Genomic DNA, 22,657 nt, shown 5'->3' with positions numbered 1-22,657 from the left:
TATAGACCTTCCTCCTAGCAAAGCGCTCGCCATCAACACATGGACCGGGAACAAGACGGCTTGGAGCTCGTTCCCAACCCGCGGCCACAACCTGACAAAAGGTGAGAGAAACCTCATTGAAGGACAGTGTAGAAACATGCACCCAAAAATTCTGGAAGGTTTGGGCGAAAAAAAGTACTCTGCACGTCATCTACCACTGGAGGTTCACCGCAAGCATTCGGACCGTACGCTCTCGAGATCTCCTCGGTCTCCGGTTGAAGAAAGTTCAGACGATAACGGATTGACAGTCCCGAAGACTCCCGAACTGTGGTCGAGGATGGCGACGGCGCGTTCCGAAATGTCCCCTCGGTCATCTTCGGCGGGGAGTTCGTGGGATTGGGATAGCGACACGACAACGCGTGGGCACAGTGGGAGGTTCTCCGCTATGCTTGTCCCCGCGGACTACCCTTCCAGAAAGAACCGTCCAAAATCCGTTCACACTCCGTTGTGCCCGTGTGTGAAGTGTAGAGGGGAACGGAATCCGTCCCAGGCGTCGGTATCGGATGTTGGGTCGGCGTTCGAGGAGAGTTTGTCCGAGGAACCTATCGGGAACGTACCGGGAGTGAACGTCGTGCCAGAAATCAGCGTAGCACCAGCAGCTGCAGCCCGACAAAACAGCGACAACACGGACACAAAACACTAATCTGGTTGATTTGTGTAAGCTTACGTGTACTTTAACAATTAAGTCCCTGTCACACATAGCCTACCCTGGCGTCCTGACCTTCTCTAGACCACAGTTGGGAGTTAGTCGTGAGCAAGGTAATATCTGGTTGAGAGTTGGTTGGCGAAGTTGTCTTCTGATCTTTCAAAATCGTATGCGTCAGTCTACCATACGTTTTTGAATGATCGAAGTTCATAAAGTCATACTCTGACTGGAAGTGATCAGAAAAGCAAACTAGAGCTAGAAAAGAATGGAATTTGGGCTACTCACAACCTAGCATCGATATCGACCTTGGTTGGGGAGTGGTCGGGAGCAAAGTCATGGGAAGTTCCTAAATGTGTGACAAAGGCTTTAGAGGCATTTACAAAGTCGCAGTGATTCTAATACCATGATTTAAGCCCATCTTATTGGCAGAAGAAATTATGACAAAATCATCGTTTATAAATCATTTATACATAATGGTGTTACGGCATATATGATGTGCGTTGAATATTAAACTTCATCATAGTTTATGTAAATAGTATACATGTATTGTAGATACGTGCAATGATTGTGAATATATATCAGCTGAGAAGAGATTGCGATCTGGCAGAATCACCAATTCTACGGGTAGAGATCCCGATCAGAATCTCTGTCGACACAGACTCACATCAGGATGCCAGGAATGTGTTATGGTGGTCCTGCATTTATAAAACATAAATTTGAAGTCAATCCATTGATCTAGAAGGACATTGAAAAACTTTTGCCGATCTCTTAAGGGAATATTTTCAAATTTACAGACTCCTACCTACTAGATTGCGATCTCTACACTAACGTATATAGAGAAAGATAGATAGAATATATATATATGGTGAATATTTGCACATTGGCAAACAATGGCACTAATTTCACTCTCTACAAATAAGGGCTTTCAGGGCTATGGTTAAGGATATAAAGAGTAAACGTTAACTATCTTTGTAATATTGTCATCTCCGTCAATCCACAATTAGTAAACATTCGAGAAGCATACGCAAAATTTTTTTTCGTGCCTTCGTTTTTATCAAGATTGCACAAAGCGCTAAAGATGATAATTTATATAAAACCCATCTCATTTTTTGTACTTCACATGAATTCTGCCACCAAACTAAAACATGTTTCAAACATTCCATCGTTATAATCAAAGGAGCGTACGTTAGATTGTTCATACATGTAGTTGACTGTATATACATTCAGCTGTCGTCAAATATAATTCGTTTTGTTGTCGCTAATGTTTTGGGTTAATCTTTTTTGATTGATGATCATTGTGTCATTGTCCTAAAGGACCTTACTTCTCTTCAGGGTGCATCCCATGGGTGAATTCAACGCTCTTTACAAGAAGATTTTAAAGGTCACTTGCCAATTGACCTTAGACTTGTGGTACAGGCGTTACCATTGTACAAGTTAATAATATGGACCAATGTGTACACTGGGTTTCTTGGCTCGCATGATCCTTAATCTTTCCGTTTTCAATTTGCAACATAGATTAACTTGCTGGGAATGGAAAGACAAGTAATAACTGTTCTCTAGACGTTAACACACGTAGCTACTACATGTACCTCATTTTCAGACAATATAGACCGCTGGCCATTTCGCATAGGACGATATAAGAAAAGTACGTCGTAATGTGTCCATTATCAATATCTACAGAATATAAAATATCGCGTGTAACATTTTTTATACTTGATACAATGTCATGTAGCCGGTGTTGACAGCCACTCGAAAGAGTGGTATCGCCGGTATGGCCGTATGGCAGTAGCAATTTAAAGAATCGTACACTATTTTGTTTATCTCTGCAATAGGGTATAGAATTCTTAAAATTGCACAATAGTTTCTTCACATTAGCATCTCTATGAAATTAGTCTCCCTCGCAGCCTCCTACATGACCGCAATGTTGCTAAAATTGAAGTAGATAAAATATCTCTTCTAACGATACGCCAAGGTGGAGGCTGCTTTGGAGGCTAAGAGCCCTGCCAAGTTATAGCAAATCAGGACTACCCAATCCTTCTGTACTTTTTTAATGATATTTTTGGCGACACCGATGGAGCGCATCCTTTTCTGTACATCGAGTAGCATCGCCTACGAATTACATCAATTCATCACCTTGGTAGTTAGATTATTTGCGGCCCTTTAATGACGTAGTCTTTGTACAAACTAAGAAACCCTTTCCTGTTTTAAGTACGGAAATGGAGCCATTTTTTGCAAGCACACGCTCTTAATGTGTTATGAGGGTCCACATGGGGGTATTTCTTAGCTTCTGACAATTGTCAGGTCTACAAGCCAGCAGCTGTCATGTTGATGTAACACGGGACCACATGGAAGCCACCGGCGATCCCGTCAATAGCGGAGTAGGTGGCAGCTATGCCACCAACAACACCAATCAGAATGAACTCTATATGCCACGCCCACTCGTACGGCTGCACTTTGCTGTAAAAACGCAAGGGGGGACAAAAAGTCAGATATGTTTAGATTTGTTGTTGTATATCAAGGTATATCATTCTAAAATAGTTCAGGGGCGATTAAGAATTGTTGCCGACTTCAATTTGTAAAATTACCCTGTTCATCCCCTTCTCTTGTTTATGGAATATCCCAACTTGATACATGTTTACGGCAACGTAAAAGTGTGGAAGTCTTTCTATGATTTCACTTGTAAAGACTACCCCCTTCTGAATTGGACGTTTGAAAATTCAATCGTAGAAAACTTACATTTCTGGCCAATCAGGGCTCGTCTGTTGGGAGAGTTTCAGGTAGAACAGGCAGGGGAAGACGAAAGTGAGGCAGGTGATGGTCGATCCTCCGACCAGGGACAAGATGGCGCCGAAATGAGGTAGGCTTTCTGCGATGAAGAGTACCAGTCCAACCAGACACGTCCGGATTAGGATCCGGAGGATGCCGAACTCTGACGGAAAGATTTCACGTAAACATGTCTTAAGTAGAAGTTGGCAAAACAACCAGACTAAAAGTACTAGGTGCAATGGCCTAGTTGGTAGAGTGCTCGTCTGCACACGGTAGGTCGTGAGTTCGAACCCCGGCCGGGTCATACCAAAGACTTTAAAAATGGTACATACTGCTTTCTCTGCTTAGCACTCAGCATTTGGGAAAGAGTATGGAAGTTAAACACACATGAACATCACTACCAGCGGACTAGCCCCCTGCTGTAGTGACTTGCACAAATGTGTGTGGCCCATGGCCAAGGGCTATAGAAATGGAGATGGGCGCCACCCCTATGCGTCTTTTCAAGACGCCCGGGTCACACACAAAAAAAGTACTAGAGCTAAGGAATATCTGTATCTGTAGCTTGAAGGAATAGCTTTCTCTTGTTCCTTGAGTCTTTCATGGGGGGGGGGTGTACTTAGTCTAGAGTCTAGACATTATTTCTTCTATCATCGAATGACATCCACTGAAGATTTTATCTTATTTTATTTGGGTGACGCTATAGCACCCCTGTCGTAGTTGATCGTACAGACTTCCAGCTACAAATGTACCTTTCGCCAATTTCTAGAGCAACATGCTCGTAAAATCACGTATTAACAAAGTCGCGTGTTCGAGTGGTGGGTCAGCTGTCCGACAGAAGGCTATAGGCTCAGCGAAAAATTCGGTGGGTCCACATTTCTGAATGTTTAACAGAAGGTCTAATATGCTGTATTTATTTTATTTTATTGTGTTATTTTATTCAACCAGTGGGAACATGTCGCCATCTTGGCGATTTTCAACGTGGCCTGGGTATATAATTAGGCCACAGCAAGTAATTTTTATGGATCACATCAGCGCGCTCATTAATTTTCGCCTGATTTCGAAAAAAAACAAGAAATTTCATTGCCCTCCGACGGTGGTCAACATGCCAAAAATGGGCAAATATGTCGTAAACGTCGACAGTCTAAGGTGTTTCATTGCATATGAATACCCAGTGTAGTTCCTGCCCATGATGGTAGCTGTTTTCTGCATTTGTCTAGCAAGGATATTATATAATGGCTTTGGTTCTAGTTATCTTATATTAAGGATATTATATAATGTCATTGGTTCTTGTTACCTGTATACACAAGGTGTTTCATCGCATATGAATACCCAGTGTAGTTGCTTCAGATGATGGTACAACAAGCTCTTTTCTGCATTTGTTGTAGTTAGTCTATTGAGATGTATGCACATCTACAAGGACATGCTTACTGTTGAATCAAGGAGGTTTTAAATTATATATGAAACCTCATTGGTTGAATAAAGGAATAAAAGACCTGTTGGTCATGATATCACATTTTGTCGCCTCAATTCTTGTTATCTCCATGAAAAATGGAGATATAGTTTTGAGTGTGTCTGTTTGTCTGTCTGTCTGTCAGTTTGTGTTTCCGCACCACTTCAGTCAGCATAACTCAAGAGCCTCTTGATGGATTACAATGATATTTGGTTTGTGGGCGGTTGTTGTGAAGCCGAAATTCAAGGTCGATTTTGAGCCCCCTGGTATGTGGTACCTTGGTACTGCAGCAGAACTGCAATTTTTGTATCTTTTGACCTGGACGTGCTGTGGTCTTGATTTTTGGGTGATGTGATGTAATAAAGAAGTGGTGTAGGTTTGGGCGCCATAGCAGCTTCCTCTGGAACTGCAGGGGCGTTTTTGTGAAAATCTTCTAAGGAGAATAACTGAACAAAGGAACAACGGATTTCCATAATATTTAGTATGCAGGTAGCTTAAATCGAGATATACACAATGAAGTGAAAATTATGCTAATTGCGACTTAATTTGCATAGCTAATGAGGAAAATCTATATTTGCAGTGTTTTCCATTATCAGACTCAAATACATGTAACGTATGTAGTTTATGGAAAGTGGAGCATCAACAGATACCAATTATGCAACTAAATTCCTAATTTGCATAATTAATGCAAAAACACCATAATTCATCTAATTGGAAAATTATAGGACTGTCAATATTGCAACATGTGTAAGTTAAAGGTGTTTATGTGTAAGTTATTTTTTTGCAAATGTGTAGGTTATTTTTTTGCAAATGTGTAAGTTATTATTTTTTTTTACACCCGTAGCCTTTTAAAGTAGAGCATAGCAGGTGGAGGGGGAGGGGGACTTGAGCAGATGAAAAGTTTTATAACAGGAACAAATTTCCATTCCTCTCCAACCATGTTGTGAAGTTGGCACCCAGAAAGGCATGATGTACCAACTGCAGAATTTACAAATACGTACACGCCGACAGAAGACCGAATCGCTAAAAATTTTCACCATAAAAGTTCTAACTGTACTATGATATTTTACTGTAAAGTTGCTGTATAGTACGGTATTTTGCTGTACTTCACAGCGCAATTCAGGCATCCAATGCAATGGTGACCTGTCATCATTTGTAAAACAGATTTAGAGCAACGTTTTGTAAACTTTTGTAAACAGTTGTAAACTTTTGTAAACTTTTGTAAACTTTTGTAAACTTTTGTTAACTTTTGTAAACATTTGAAAACTTTTGTAAACTTTGGTAAACTTTTGTAAACATTTGTAAACTTTTGTAAACTTTTGTAAACTTTTGTAAACATTTGTAAACTTTTGTAAACTTTTGTAAACATTTGTAAACTTTTGTAAACTTTTGTAAACTTTTGTAAACTTTTGTAAACATTTGTAAACTTTTGTAAACATTTGTAAACATTTGTAAACTTGTGTAAACTTTTGTAAACTTTTGTAAACTTTTGTAAACATTTGTAAACTTTTGTAAACATTTGTAAACTTTTGTAAACTTTTGTAAACTTTTGTAAACATTTGTAAACTTTTGTAAACTTTTGTAAACTTTTGTAAACATTTGTAAACTTTTGTAAACATTTGTAAACATTTGTAAACATTTGTAAACATTTGTAAACTTGTGTAAACTTTTGTAAACATTTTTAAACTTTTGTAAACTTTTGTAAACATTTGTAAACTTTTGTAAACTTTTGTAAACTTTTGTTAACTTTTGTAAACATTTGAAAACTTTTGTAAACTTTGGTAAACTTTTGTAAACATTTGTAAACTTTTGTAAACTTTTGTAAACTTTTGTAAACATTTGTAAACTTTTGTAAACTTTTGTAAACATTTGTAAACTTTTGTAAACTTTTGTAAACTTTTGTAAACTTTTGTAAACATTTGTAAACTTTTGTAAACATTTGTAAACATTTGTAAACTTGTGTAAACTTTTGTAAACTTTTGTAAACTTTTGTAAACATTTGTAAACTTTTGTAAACATTTGTAAACTTTTGTAAACTTTTGTAAACTTTTGTAAACATTTGTAAACTTTTGTAAACTTTTGTAAACTTTTGTAAACATTTGTAAACTTTTGTAAACATTTGTAAACATTTGTAAACATTTGTAAACATTTGTAAACTTGTGTAAACATTTTTAAACTTTTGTAAACTTTTGTAAACATTTGTAAACTTTTGTAAACTTTTGTAAACTTTTGTAAACTTTTGTAAACATTTGTAAACTTTTGTAAACATTTGTAAACTTTTGTTAACTTTTGTAAACTTTTGTAAACTTTTGTAAACATTTTTAAACTTTTGTAAACTTTTGTAAACATTTGTAAACTTTTGTAAACTTTTGTAAACTTTTGTAAACATTTGTAAACTTTTGTAAACATTTGTAAACTTTTGTAATATTTGTAAACTTTTGTAAACATTTGTAAACTTTTGTAAACTTTTGTAAACATTTGTAAACTTTTGTAAACTTTTGTAAACTTTTGTAAACATTTGTAAACTTTTGTAAAAATTTGTAAACTTTTGTAAACATTTGTAAACTTTTGTAAACTTTTGTAAACATTTGTAAACTTTTGTAAACTTTTGTAAACTTTTGTAAACATTTGTAAACTTTTGTAAACATTTGTAAACTTTTGTAAACATTTGTAAACTTTTGTAAACTTTTGTAAACTTTTGTAAACATTTGTAAACTTTTGTAAACTTTTGTAAACTTTTGTAAACTTTTGTAAACATTTGTAAACTTTTGTAAACTTTTGTAAACTTTTGTAAACATTTGTAAACTTTTGTAAACATTTGTAAACTTTTGTAAACATTTGTAAACTTTTGTAAACTTTTGTAAACATTTGTAAACTTTTGTAAACTTTTGTAAACTTTTGTAAACATTTGTAAACTTTTGTAAACATTTGTAAACTTTTGTAAACTTTTGTAAACTTTTGTAAACATTTGTAAACATTTGTAAACTTTTGTAAACTTTTGTAAACATTTGTAAACTTTTGTAAACATTTGTAAACATTTGTAAACTTTTGTAAACTTTTGTAAACATTCGTAAACTTTTGTAAACTTTTGTAAACTTCCTCTGGAACTGCAGGGGCGTTATAGTGAAAATCTTCTAAGGAGAATAACTGAACAGAGGAACGTTGGATTTCCATGATATTTGGTAGGCAGGTAGCTTGGACAGTGATGTGCATAATGAAGTGCAAATTATGCTAATTGCGACTTAATTTGCATGACTAATGAGCAAAATCAATATTTGCAGTGTTTTCAATCATAAGATTCAAATACATGTAACATGTGTAGTTTATGGCAAGTGGAGCATCAACAGATACCAATTATGTAAATAAATTCATTATTTGCATAATTAATGCAAAGGCCCCATGATTCATCTGAGTGGTAAATAATAGGACTGTCAATATTGCGACATGTGTAAGTTTGTTAAAGGTGTTGATGACAAAGCATATATTATGTAAATGTGTAAGGCATTTGCATAAACAGAATAGTTCATGGAGATATGAGGTCTACAAACTCTTGTTTAACAAGATTTATGATCTCAAAATTTGAAAATATAGGAATCTTGTTTTGTCTTTTTTGCCGGCCTTGTTTTTTTTCGCCCTATCTCATTAGTTTTGGAGTCTGCGGAAGATGTCATCCATAAAATTTACTTGCTGTGGCCTTATTGAAATCAACACAAATCTACTGGACTTACTGTTGGCTATCCCGAAGCGTTCCTCGAGCTCCTGACAGACGGGGTTGATGACGATGATGAAGGCGAAGATGAGGTGTAAGGTGATGAGGATGAGCGAGGCGTACTTCAGACCGCCCGCCGTCAGGGTCGACAGCACGTTACTCTCGCACTCCGACTTGTAGACCAGGAAACCCGCAATGGACACTGGGAGATACATCAGCAGTAGAGCTGGAAGGGGGAGGGGGGCAAGTACAAAATAATATATACCCATGTCATACGTGTGTAAATCTCCTATTTTCCACCAATTGATCAGCCTTTTGACAGAAAATTAACAAGATTTAGGGGAAAGAAATATCAAGAGAGAGGTTGAAAAATAGACTTGGGCAGGGAACTGCAAGAAGACTATCCATTAAAACATATAAACCAGGAAAAACAATCACTTCAAGTTCAAAACGCACCAATATTTCGAATATTGAGGTTTTACCCCCACTCCAAAAATCACTCATAGGTACCCAAGGCGGTCTACACTGCGCAACTCAATTACTAGTACTGGTCCCACCTATCTATCATCACTCCCAATCTCATGACAGAAATACGCCCAACCCGAAATCATGTAAAAATCATGTATAAAGATTCACAAGACCCCCACCCCACCCCAAACCACATTTTGAACGCCGAACTATCAGCACACGCTCTTGGCTAAATTAACTTGCAATGCACTATTAACCAAATTGTACCTGCAAATGCCAAGACGACAGATCCGGTGAATTTTTCTGGCTCCTTCATGTCTTGTTGAATTGTAGGAAATGTGCACGCTCCTGAGTACGCAAACAGGATAGTCCCGAACGTCAGGAAAACCGCCTGGGGAAAACGATAGTCTTCTTTTACATCCATGAAAAATTGAGGTATGGTTTTGGGTCTGTCTGTGTGTCTTTGTTTCTAGATATCTGTGGACAGCATTACTCGGGAACCTTTGGTTGGAGCGTAAACATATTTGGTTTGTGGGTAAGTGTTGGTAATTATAAGACAAAGGTCACGGTCGATTTTGGGCCCCCTGGTGTGTGGCCTTTGTACTGAAGTAGAACTTCCTGTGTCTGTATCTTTTGTCCTGTGCTTGCTATTGCCTTAATTTTTGGGGGGCAGATAGGCTAACTGAGCAAAGAAACAACGAATTTTGTCAGTTTGTTAACGTCTGTAATATGTTCATATATACAATACAACATTAATGCTTAAACAAGGGATACCCCAAATATATGACAAAATACATGTACAACTGCCCAGGGGTAGCTCAGAGGACAAACTAGATCGTTACAATGACAATGACAATAGGCAATGCGTATGGGGTGCACGCATACTTTTAGGGTCCTGTATTTATCATAATGGTAATGATTTTGCTTGCACACACACCACACCCCGCACTCACGGTACCCATAGTGCCCCACGTCTCCCAGCGTGCAATGGGATTCAAGAAAAAGTATATTATTCTCCCCACTTTCCCTGTCCTTAGATGGGGTTTGAACATTATCATTACGAGATTGCCCATTAGACAATAACATAATTAATCGTACTTTGATTTCCACTGGTTGATCGTCTGCATGTCTAAAGTTCGGGATGTCCAAAAGAATTCCAATCAACATCAGTAAACACGTCAATGCCGTGGTGGTGGTTGCAGCAACTGCCACAGGCCTGGAATAAAGACAATGGTAAGGAAATTGAAATCAAAACTGTCTGCAATGATAGTTCATTTCTTTGACAGTAACAACATTAAAATGTTATAACAAATATAACTTGGCAATGTAGACATCAAACAGCTTTTCTAAACGTTGCAACTGTAATTACCATAGAATTAATCTTATGGGGTTCCTCAAGGCCACATATTTGGGCCTCCAACTGATATAAGCTATACTCGTAGTATGCTTTTCATGGGAGAGCCATCTTTCCTATGACGTCTAACAGACGCCAAATTCCATAATAGGACTCTCAAACATGTGACATATGTAACTGAAGATGAGAGAAATATTAATAGATGTCAACTAGTGATAAATTGAATTAGCTTGAGGTGTGTTCTGGAGCTCATTCACACGTGTTATCACAAGTAACACGTGAATCAACTAAAATACTTTTCAGAACACTAACGTTCGATAAATATGGTAAATAGCTAGGGCTCAAGTAGATTTCTCAACACCAGATAAAAGGCGATATTACTCCATAATACAGAGGCAGAATCCACAACCAATATTCATAATCATCAATATTTTTAACGTCTCAATGTTTATGTAAATTTTTCATTAATATCTATGAATATTAATGAGACGCATATCTATAAAACATTGGTGAATTGATAACATATTTAAAAATATTCATGAACGTTCACATTCATCAATTTTCTGAACATTCAGTTCTGTACATTAATTCAGAACTTGGAAGATTTGGAATTTCCGAAAGATTTGGAAGACTTGGAAGTTTTTTCGGAATATCCGAAATATCCGGAATATCCGGAATTTATTCTGAGTTCCACGACCTTCGCCAAATGATTTGACCTGTATGACTGGTTTAGGAGTTTCTCATCAATCATAAATTGATCGATAACAGAAGTTGTCCAAAGTTTATGATGGATATTCCGGAAGCACTTTTAGAAAATATGCCTCCAAATTTTGAAGCTCTATATATTGAATATCCGGAATATCCGGAATTTCCGGAATATCCGGAATTTCCGGAATATCCGGAATATCCGGAATATCCGGAATATCCGGAATATCCGGAATATCCGGAATATCCGGAATTTCCGGAATATCCGGAATATCCGGAATTTCCGGAATATCCGGAATATCCGGAATATCCGGAATATCCGGAATATCCGGAATATTCGGAATTTCCGGAATATCCGGAATATCCTGATATTCCGGAATATTCGGATATTCCGGAATTTCCGGAATTTCCCGAATTTCCGGAATAAAGCACCATCTGAGCTCTGTCGACCCCTTCTCAAGTTATTCATGTCCGAATGTCAAAACAAAAACACCCACAAGCCGCTAGGGGGCCCAGATTTGTGGCATGAACTATCTACCATAGCACTTTTAGAAAAAAAAGCCTCCAAATTTTGAAGCTCTATATATTGAATATCCGGAATTTCCGGAATATCCGGAATATCCGGAATTTCCGGAATATCCGGAATATCCGGAATATCCGGAATATCCGGAATTTCCGGAATATCCGGAATATCCGGAATATCCGGAATATCCGGAATATCCGGAATATCCGGAATATCCGGAATATCCGGAATTTCCGGAATATCGGGAATATCCGGAATATCCGGAATTTCCGGAATATCCGGAATATCTGGAATATCCGGAATTTCCGGAATATCCGGAATATCCATCATAAACTTCTGTTATCGATCATGATTGATGAGAAACTCCTAAATACAGGTCAAATCATTTGGCGAAGGTCGTGGAACTCAGAATAAAGCACCATCTGAGCTCTGTAAATACCAAATATCACGACGATCTGTCGACCCCTTCTCAAGTTATTCATGTCCGAAAAACACCCACAAGCCGCTAGGGGGCCCAAATTTGTGGCATGAACCATAGCACTTTTAGAAAATATGCCTCCAAATTTTGAAGGTCATTATCGAACTTGACCTTCCTTTCTGTAAACCCTACCCATCCACTAGATATCATACAGATCCATCAACAGCTTCTTGAGTTATGCTGGCGACAGACTTGTGATAATAATTGGCAACACATCATAATATCACAATATCACAATATCATAATATCATAATATCATAATACCATAATATCATAATATCATAATATCATAATATCGTTATATCATGATATCATAATATCATAATATCATAATATCATAATATCATAATATCATAATATCATAATATCATAATATCATAATATCATAATATCATAATATCATAATATCATAATATCATAATATCATAATATCATAATATCATAATATCATAATATCATAATATCATAATATCATAATATCGGCGAGATAATATCATTATATCATAATATCATAATTCATGGCAATGTGGCATGATATTCATGATATTCATAAATTCATGAATTCAGAAATTCAGAAATTCGTTAACTTGACTCGCGGGACTGTGCATATAAATTATAAATTTATAAATTGAATTAATGAATTAATGAATTGATGAATCAATGAATTAATGAATTTATGAATTTACGAATTCATGAATTTATGAATACTATAAGTATGCGTTTCAATATTATTATATATTTTATATAGATATAAATGAAAATTTACATAAACATTGATGAATATTCATAGACATTTACAAACATTGATGACTAGGAAAATACCTTTCTATTCTGCATCTGTATTACCTTGGTATTATGGAGAAGTTTAGGTAATATCGCCTTTTTATCTGGTGTTAATAAATCTACAAGGATGTTATGTTTTATAAATATACGTTTCAACATAGATTAATATTCACAGATATTAATGAAAATTTACATGAACATTGATGAATATTCAAAGACATTTACACACATTGATGACTATGAATATTGGGGGGATTCTGCATCTGTATCATGGAGAAGTTTAGGTAACATCGCCTTTTTATCTGGTGTTGATAAATCTACTTGAAAGAGCTCTAGCTATTTACCACATTTATCGAACGTTAGTTCTGAAAAGTATTTTAGTTGATACACGTGTTACTTGTGATAATAATTGGCAACACACCTCAAGCTCAGTCAAGAAAAGGGGGAGTAGTGTAACAGTGGGGGTTCAAACGCCTCCAACTGACCAGTCTAACTGGTTGCGACCTTGAGCCTAGTGCCTGTGATCTGGCCTCCGGTTTCGGCGTGAGTTCGAATCTCGGTTGGGATCACTTCTGTTTCTACTCGCTCCTTTGATTTGTTTCAACTGTGGTCGATAGTTTGGTGACTGTGGTAGCTATGCACTTCACTCCATCGGGTGAAATATATCGGCTGTGTACTATTGACGTCTTGTGTAGCAACAGTCATCACCCCTCCTCCTGTTCCATTTCTGTCTGCTCTGAATGCCGTTGCTTGTGGCAGAAAATTTTTAGTCTGTTGTCGGCCATTCAGGAAGGTTTCCACGAAACAGAAGACATCGACTGGTTGTGTTGATCTGTCAGCTCTCATATTTTTTAGATGTTCCGCGTAGGAGTATATTCAGGAACTTGACATTTAATGCAAGTATCACGGTCTTCTGTGTTAGGTTGTCGTGTAACCTTTGACACAGGCAGCTGTTTTAGGAGTTCCATTTCTTTAAGAACATATATTTTGGTTTACAGTATTGTAATTCACTAATTGTATACGATTTAAATCCCAATAGATACAATCCGTTCAAACTCAACATGACGTAAGGCAACATATAACTGACCTGAGAAAAAACGACCCGTTTGCGCTCAAACTTCCGGGGACAACAGTTTTGTCCAGTGATCTACCTTAAACTTTAGGTACAGCCCCATGCTAAAGATTGAGGATACTTTTCTCGTCGTGCTTGGATCGTCCGCTTGCCGTAACCGAGAACTTATTGAACATTGCCTTTTGATGGGTACCGCATTTGGGTAAATCTTTCTTGTATTTGCTTTCACTGTCGAATTTTACGAGGAAGGTGTGGACATCATGCGGCATGTGCTGTCAATGCCTACGAATGCGCCCTTAACAATTCCGTCTAATATGTTAACGTTGGCAGTGAACACGACTCTTGCAACTACTGCTATTGACAATATCTCTCTAAAGCCTACTGTTTCACTTTTTTTTGGAGGGTGTTAGATTTGTGAGACCTGTTACTGTTGTCTGAGATTATCTTTCCTGTTCTAAGTACTGTCCACTCTGATATAGTTTCTTTTGTTTTGATATAGTTCTTCAGGGGGCCGGGTCACTCCCGGGTATGGGCTGCGGGACAATGTAGTCCCCCCTCACGGGTGAAGTTCTATGTCGGTTTTCTCTTTCATACCGTATAAGTTTTCCTCTTGTAAAGATTATCTCTCTCGATATGTTTCCTCTATCTCCGCTAAGTCCTTGAAAAGTGTATTCTACCCAAAAAGAAATATGTAACTGTTTTTTCGTGTCTCTGTCTTAAATGTGAAACACCCTGGAGGGGAGTTCAGTCAGGTCCTGATGGGTAGCATGGGTCTGTTTTAAAGATTATCCTGATTTTGAGGATTTTTATATCACTATCTGCGCAAGAACCTTTTCTTACTCTCATCTACGAAGGACTGGTCCACATCCAGTGTGGTATACAACTACTGCATTTTACAAACCACATAAAGCTTAGTATAATGCCTTCTGTAGTGCCTGCTGCTTGCACATTTCCTTATATTCATCGTTTTGACTTGTCCCGCACAGGACCAGACCTTTCCTGTGTTTGTTGATATAAGCTCCGTCCCAGCCGGAGTGTAGTTTGGCCGGTGGTTTTTGAGGTCATCAGAGAGCATCAATCTAATTTGCACAGGCCTGCTGACAAGCAGGTGTTGTCCTTAGATATAGGTCGACAAAGGGTACTTAAAAAATGTAATTATAAACAAGCCTATTTCACCACTTAATTAGACCCTGATTACAATTTCATACGTCTTTATTTGTTAATCATTACCTCAATAACCTACCTGTCCAAAACAATGCAAATTCATCAAACCCTACCCGAGTTATTCGCCTCCAAAGGTAACATAAAAAAGGTCTACTGCAGTTCTAGGCAAGCCTCTAGGGGGTCTAAACTTATATCACTTACTCCCTGCCCCAAGAGCTGTACACCGCTTAAAAATCGTTACCATAGCACTTGTATGAAATTTGACCACAAGCTTTCGGCGAATTCATAACCTTTCCTCATTTATTATGCAAATTATCGTCTTATTTGCATGACAAGTATTCAGTTATGTAAAGCATCACCGAAACTATCCACATGCCATAAATTATGATAATCCGTCAATCCCTGCTGGAGTTATTCGTCTCCAAATATATTAACAAAAACGCCAACTGCAGTTCCAAACGAGCAGCTAGGGGGCCTTAATTCCCACCACTCACTTGCCGTCCCAGAAGCTATATACTACAAAAAAATCATGAACCTGACGCCTCCAGAAAATTTGGCCTAAAAACGTTGAAGCTCCGCTGCAGTACCTCAAATACCCGATAGGAGGCCCATTATCGAACTTGACCTTCCTCTTTGACATCACTACCTATCCACGAAATATCATGCACAACCGCCAATAGCTCCTCGAGTTATGCTGGCGACATACAAACTCTCACACACACAAAGCCTGCTGCAGTTCTGTAGGAAGCGCCAAATAAATCATTTTCAAACTTGACCTCCGTTCCCACAATCTCTTCGAAACTACCAAAAATCATTGAGATCCATCAACGTTTCCGTCACTTTTTTTGCCTACATACAAACACAAGTATTGTTGGAAAACGACAGGTGAACGATTTTTGAACTTGACCTTCCTTTGCACAACCACTACACACCTACCAAATATCATGAAGATCCATCAAAGGTTTCCCGAGTTATGCTCTTGACATACATACAGACCCACACAACAGCCGGTTCAACCGAAAACATGATCTACTCCGAGTTCCTCGGCGAAGATAACGAGTTCCTCGGCGAAGATAATAAGAGACATCTATCGGCAAGTAGAAGAACTGTATGTACTTGGTCGTCTACCCCTTGCGCCTTTTGGCCCCTGTAACATTCGTCGCGTAACGGGTTTAGGCCACAAAGATGGGGGCATGTTTAGAACAGTAGTTTTGAATGTTCAAATTCAGCTGTCTGGTTTGATCATTGTGATCGGAAAACATGAAGTACCTCGCAGCCATAGGCTGAATTGCGTACTTTTGACATTATTTTTAAAAAGTAGTGACATTAGGCAATCTATCGGTTACATACAAAGATAATATAATTGTTCCTAATCAACAATAAATGCGTTCTTAAAATCACAGGTAAACACTACCTTAAAACAGGTAGGTTGAAGACGGGTACGTCGGAAGTTTAAATACAAACATAACAAGGCTTATTATGGATAGTGATTCATATTTACATGCTTTGATATCACCCCCTGAAAATTTGATCATACACCATGTGCTGTTTGTAAGTTGTTTTTTTTTGGGGGGGGGGGGGGGGATAGGGTTAAAAATCATTTGGTGGTACAGGACTAGCGTACAATGTCTTGTGTGCTGATATATATTAAAACTGGCCATGAAAAAATGAGTATGTTGAAATTATGGGCCCTCAAAGGTTTGAAATTGCAGTGTCGTAAGTTGAATGTGACGATGAAATGGTGCAGTCAACATATATGAATAAGAATAGAATATATCTTTATTCCATGTCATACACATTTTGAAAGACATAGTAAATGTGACTTTACCGTACCTACCAGTTGTGCAGTTTTGAAGCAATGTACTCTTTATTAAAAGCAGAGCCGTGTTTTTGACGTGTTTTTAGGTGTTATGTCGGGTTTTCTATTTTTCCCCTTTTCGTTATGTCGGCAACGTGCTTTGGACAAACATGCCCAAGCTAAACATGTGAAAAAACAGCCGGACCCACACCTCTGCTTGGAGAGCAGTGCTGTCCTCTATTTGTTTATTTGACCTACTTTCCCAGGCCATCTGTTTGTAAGACCTGTTTTCTGGGAAACCGTCACATGTTTCAGGGTCCCAATATGAAATACATCAAACTTTCCTTACTAATTATGCCAATTATCTCCTGATTCGCATAATTAGTCGTTTATTTTGTAAAGCACCATCTGAGCTATCTGAATACCAAACGTCACGACGATCTGTCGACCCCTTCTCAAGTTATTCATGTCCGAAGGTCAAAACAAAAACACCCACTGCAGTTCCAAAAAACGCTAGGGGGCCCAAACTTTCACAACTTACTTTCTATAGCATAAACTATCTACCATCATGACCATAGCACTTTCAGAAAATATGCCCCAAAATTTTGAAGCTCCGCTGCAGTACCTTAAGTACCCGCTAGACGACCCATTATCGAACTTGACCTTCATTTCTGTAAACTCTACCCATCCACTAAATATCATACAGATCCATCAACAGCTGCTCGAGTTATGCTGGCGACATACAAATGCAGATCCACACAAAGCTCGATGCAGTACCAACGGAAAATGCCAGGGGAACCATTTTTGAACTTGACCTCCGTTTTTACAACATCTACACACCTGCAAAAAATTATGAAGATCCATCAACGTTTCCGTCACTTTTTTTGCCTATATACAAACGCAAAAATTCAAAGTCCGCTGCAGTACTGTTAAAAAACGCAACAAAACAAAAAAAGGTGAACCATTTTCGAACTTGACCTTCCTTTGCACAACCACTACACACCTACCGAAAATCATAAAGATTCGTCAAAGGTTTCTTGAGTTATGCTCCTGACATACATACAGACCCACCTAACAGATTTTTCAACCGAAAACATAATCTTCCCCGAGTACAAGTACCCGGCGAAGATAAATATGCCTCTTAGCCACTCACCAAAAATCTTTGGGCGACCCAAACCAGGTGAAGGGTGTGAGCGCTCCAGCCAGGATGATGTTCCAGAAACAGAAGGAAAAGTTGGCTTGATGAGGAGACAGGTCCTCCACCAGGGTCTGTAGGTTCTCCGCCGCCAATAACAGGAACACCGTGGCCCCGCTAAACAACGTCACGTTCACACATATACTTACCGCAACCCTGATTGGAAAAAATAATGATTCATTACTAGCATAGCTTTTGAAAATATAACTAATACCTTGCCAAACGTCTGGGTTGAGAAGTATAGTATAAAACAGTTTTACGGTGTTCTTTCTACTAACGCAAACTTATTGGGGTTCCTCAAGGCCACATCTTTGGTCCAACAATATATATATTTTGGTTCGCCACTTATAGCTTTTCAGGTATACATGTGTGCTCATGCTTGTCAACCGTAAACTGTTGTCAATCTTTAACAATACATGTCCACTTCTTGCTGTCTTCTTTTAACTCCCACACATCATACTGATCAACCTTAGAGTGCTAGGGTTCCCCAAGGCTACATATTTTACCCACCACTGACAATATGTTGCAGTATGCCGGATCAGTAGCAATACGCGTTTTGAGAATATCTATTGAGTTAGATTTGACAACTAATGACGGCATAAAATACTATTTGCGCAAGCTGAAATCCAAATATTTGGAAGAAAAAGTGACATGTCAATTATCAACTTACTTTCCCAACTTTCCGTAAGCCCTCTCGCCGATGGCCGGGTAGGGGTCCCTGACGTGGTCCCTGTACTTCGGCCAGCGGAGCTGTAAGATGTTCCAACACCTGCCCAGCATGATGCCGTTATGACCCGCTATCGCACCACACAGCAACAACAGCCCCACACCGTTCCAACCTAAAATATTCAATACAGATATCACAGTGCCATTTTTAATTACTCCAATTTTGAACTGTAACGTTATTTGTCAGTTTTTTTTAGATAGAATGAATGGGGGGTTAACTCCAACATTTTAAAGAGCTACAACAGGAAGATTAAGATACCACCATGTACCAGGATTTCATTCACGGTCCTAATGGGTCAGCCAATCCAACGAGAAAGCAGTAGGGGTCAATTAGAGGTGAGAACATGGCAAAGGTCACACTTTTTGGCCAGGATTTTCTGCCCTCCTTAGCATAAAACTGAAGCTTTCTTAGAAACATTTACACAGGAAAAAAAACGTTGTGAAAAGTATGTCAAAGATAGAATTGTACAATACAAAAATCACTGTACAACTAAAATGGTGGTCCTTCCCCTGCAGCGGGCCATCGGAAAAGGGATGCATCAGCAACATTCCCTGATGTGTACTTCTGTGAGAAGCTTCAGGTCACACCACTTGGCTCGAAGGCAGTTATAACTTTCACACAGATATGACTTAAAAATAATTTCTATTATATATTACGAAAATATATAATATCTACCTGTTACCACGACAGCTCTCGGCAGCGCCAGCACACCGCTTCCCGCCATTTCGCCAACCAGGAACATGGTGGCCGTGGTCACCGTAAGACCCTTCTTCTGTGCATGCCCAGCCCCATCCCCCTTGTGTTGAATGGACCCGAACGGTGTTGACTCATCTTTAGCTTTAACTGGAAAGAAGTAATGACAACAGCTTAACTTTCAAAAAGAAGGTTGTTATCTCCATGAAAAATGGAGATATAGTTTTCTGTGTGTCTGTGTGTGTGTGTTTCTGGATTACTGTAAGCAGCATAACTCCAGAACCTCTTGATGGATTACGATGATATTTGTTACGTGGGCGGGTGTTGTAAAGCCAAAATTCAAGGTCAATTTTGGGCCCCCTGGTATGTGACCTTGGTACTGCATCAGAACTTGATTTTTTTCTCTATCTTTTGACCTGGACATGCTATGGTCTTGATTTTTTGGTGGCAGATAGCTTGTGATGTAATGAAGAAGTGGTTTAGGTGTGGCCCCCCTAGCAGCTTGTTCTGGAACTGCAGGGGCGTTATTGTGAAAATCTTCTATGGAGAATAACTGAACAGAGGAACGTTGGATTTCCATGATATTTTTTCTATGCTGTTTTCACTTTGGAAAGTCACTGGATAACAACTTGAAGGTTATTTCTTCTTCTATACACAATCAACAGCCGACGTCTCGGTGACAGTCTGTCACCTTCTTCAGGGCAATACTGTATGGTAATATTTGACACTGCAAATAGGTGTCGCTGCTAACAATGCGGTGTCAAACGTAATGTTGTCATATGTGCGGTCCCAAACGTATAGTATTGCCATATATACAAGAGTAATTATTGACATATAGACAAAAACTAGTATTGTCCGGCAGTAATAGATTAGGAAGTTAAACATTTTGTGTTAATTCTTAAGAATACGGTCCCAATGCGGTCCCAAACGTAACCGAGTCTTCTCAGTTTGTTTGTGGTTTATTTGTTTGTTTGCTTACTTGTGCAATGTTTTCAGCATAACTCGAGAATTTGTCAAAGGATCCGTTTGATATTTGATATGTAGGTCAAGTCAAGTCAGGAACTAGGTGGGTGTCCGATTATGGCCCCTAGTGACTTCTATGTTACTGCAGCAGAACCTCCGGCTTTCGTATCTTTAGTACTATGTTTTAACCGGTGTTTTATCATAATTTGTGAACAGTTATAATGAACCCATGAACAATGGCCATAAATACATTTTCATTGGAAAGAAATTATTAGATTTTTGGGAAAGATCTGGATACCCGGAGTTTGTATTACTTGGACTTCGAAAGAAAATATTAAGTGCTTTTCTTGAGGTTGAATAGGTGGGAAGTCCCGTTTAACATTTACATAAAAGTTTTCTTTGTAGCGTAGCGGTACCCATTATAGTGCGGCACCTATCATCTTCAACGTTGGGTCGCGTTCACGTGTCGACGTGTACTATTTGAATTAAAACCAAGTTCCCATGAGCAATAAAGAAGAGCATAAGTATGTAGTCACCGCTCCCTTAGAAAAAGCAGTGATAAGTTTACATCCAGCGACACGACAGAATTTACTCCAGAATCCGTACCAAAAAGTTACCTGCAAGCGGCATGCATGACGTATTTCACATGTAATTCGACACTGATATTTCATCAGCTTTTTCTAACTCTCACGATAACTTGCTCGTAGCTTTTAAAAGTAGCTGACATCGGACCTCTCTTTGTTATCTAAACTATCTATTGTGATTAGAGGTTTGTAACTCTTACCAGTTTTAGGAAGGTTTGATCAAGGAGGTTTTATATAGGTTTGATATAACCCAGCAACCCTACCCGCCGATACAATTGTTAACGATTTCATCACATCAAAACTGCCTTTGTCACGTGAATTTCACGTTTCATACAATATTGATTCAATTGGCTGCACACGGTTTTCTTCAAGCGTCAAGCAAGCGGTGGATATGATACAAACATTGTGATTTCACTATTATTCGTTTGTAGACTACTTTGGTAGCCTGAGTACCAGCCTCCGTAGTGACCGCTGGCTCAAAAAAAATCGCTTGCTAACTCCGTGGTTAGCAAGCGAATTTTTTTGAGCCAGCGGTCACTACGGAGGCTGGTACTCAGGCTACTACTTTGGAGGATATATGTGCATTTTTTCCTAGTCTATGATATTCAGGTAGAGCACAAGAAAGAGAAAGACTTGCGATGGATTCCCTAGCATAATTCTTCATCATAGACATCAGTATGCTAGCACGGCGTTAAACAAGTGGATAAAAAGTTACAGACTACGCATTGTTGTTTTCAGAAGAGCTGATATTTCTTCCCTTGTTGGTTACATAATATTTGCCTTTGTCCTCGCGTTTTAAGATAAAGGGCTATAACTGGTAGCGCTACGTTATATTGAGTTGAGTTACAAAGAAACTCCCCATACAAATACACGCCGGTAACGAAATATGCTGTGGAGAGTTACAGGTCACTTTGAAAATTTCCAAACGTATACAAACGTACGCAGAATGACTGCAATGCAAAGATTTTTTCCACTAGAGTTGTATCGTGACAGAGGACAAAAAATATGGTGACAAAACACCTTCGTTCTTCGAAAATCTCACCTTGTGACATCTTACGACGTCGCCGACAAAACGGGCAATACAAGTTCCTCAAAAACACGAAATGTCCCGCTCTGCAACAATACTGTTCCTTCACGTGAGTAAGAGAATCAAGAATACTTACTGCACGTTGTGAGTTGGACCATGACCCTTCAGTTGCGGTCACATGCCGGCCATGGGTTGATGGTTAGATACAGTCCCTACGGTGTCAACGCCCCCTTGTTGATTCAGGCACGTGTTTTACCGTATAAGGTCATAAATATTCGTCTGTTCCTCGGTGCATATGGTGCCATAAGCCGTGGTTATTTGCTATAACCACCGTATAAAATAACCGAGTCAGCGAAGCTAACGAGCTGGTTTTATTCGGTGGTTATAGAAAATGAGCAGGCCTTATGACACCATATACACCTCGGGACGGGTCATTAACCCTTAAATATCTACAGTGCATATTTGTGCTTGGCAAACAATGATGCAACTTTACTTTCTACAGATAAGGGTTAT

General features: G+C 38.5%; 1 protein-coding gene across 2 annotated transcripts; it reads right to left on the bottom strand.

The window, feature by feature from the left end:
- Nucleotides 1-1,525: 1,525 nt before the first annotated feature.
- On the bottom strand, nt 1,526-22,657 carry LOC136421609 (uncharacterized). Of its 2 annotated transcripts, none has more exons than XM_066409066.1 (9): nt 22,281-22,657; nt 19,553-19,720; nt 18,821-18,989; nt 18,109-18,306; nt 10,177-10,294; nt 9,346-9,469; nt 8,630-8,836; nt 3,422-3,614; nt 1,526-3,142 (listed from the first exon to the last, which is right to left on the bottom strand). In XM_066409066.1, the coding sequence occupies exons 1-9, from the start codon at nt 22,300-22,302 to the stop codon at nt 2,989-2,991; spliced, it is 1,353 nt and encodes a 450-aa protein (XP_066265163.1). In that variant the 5' UTR covers nt 22,303-22,657; the 3' UTR covers nt 1,526-2,988. The 2 variants fall into 2 exon arrangements, with proteins under 2 accessions (XP_066265163.1, XP_066265164.1); XM_066409067.1 differs by lacking the exon at nt 22,281-22,657 and adding an exon at nt 22,160-22,272 and having other exon boundaries at nt 1,527-3,142.

The sequence above is a fragment of the Branchiostoma lanceolatum genome, chromosome 16 (genome assembly GCF_035083965.1).
Source record: "Branchiostoma lanceolatum isolate klBraLanc5 chromosome 16, klBraLanc5.hap2, whole genome shotgun sequence".
NCBI lineage: Eukaryota > Metazoa > Chordata > Leptocardii > Amphioxiformes > Branchiostomatidae > Branchiostoma > Branchiostoma lanceolatum.
Note: the sequence above shows the minus strand (reverse complement) of the source record. Positions and strands in the feature narration are given on the sequence as shown.

Coding starts and splice junctions, on each gene's coding strand:
- LOC136421609 (XM_066409066.1), bottom strand. CDS start 22,302: ATGGTCCAACTCACAACGTGCA. Junction 19,721..22,280: donor GGTCCAACTCACAACGTGCA/GTAAGTATTCTT, acceptor ACTTCTTTCCAG/TTAAAGCTAAAGATGAGTCA. Junction 10,295..18,108: donor GGGTCGCCCAAAGATTTTTG/GTGAGTGGCTAA, acceptor TCTTTATTCCAG/GCCTGTGGCAGTTGCTGCAA.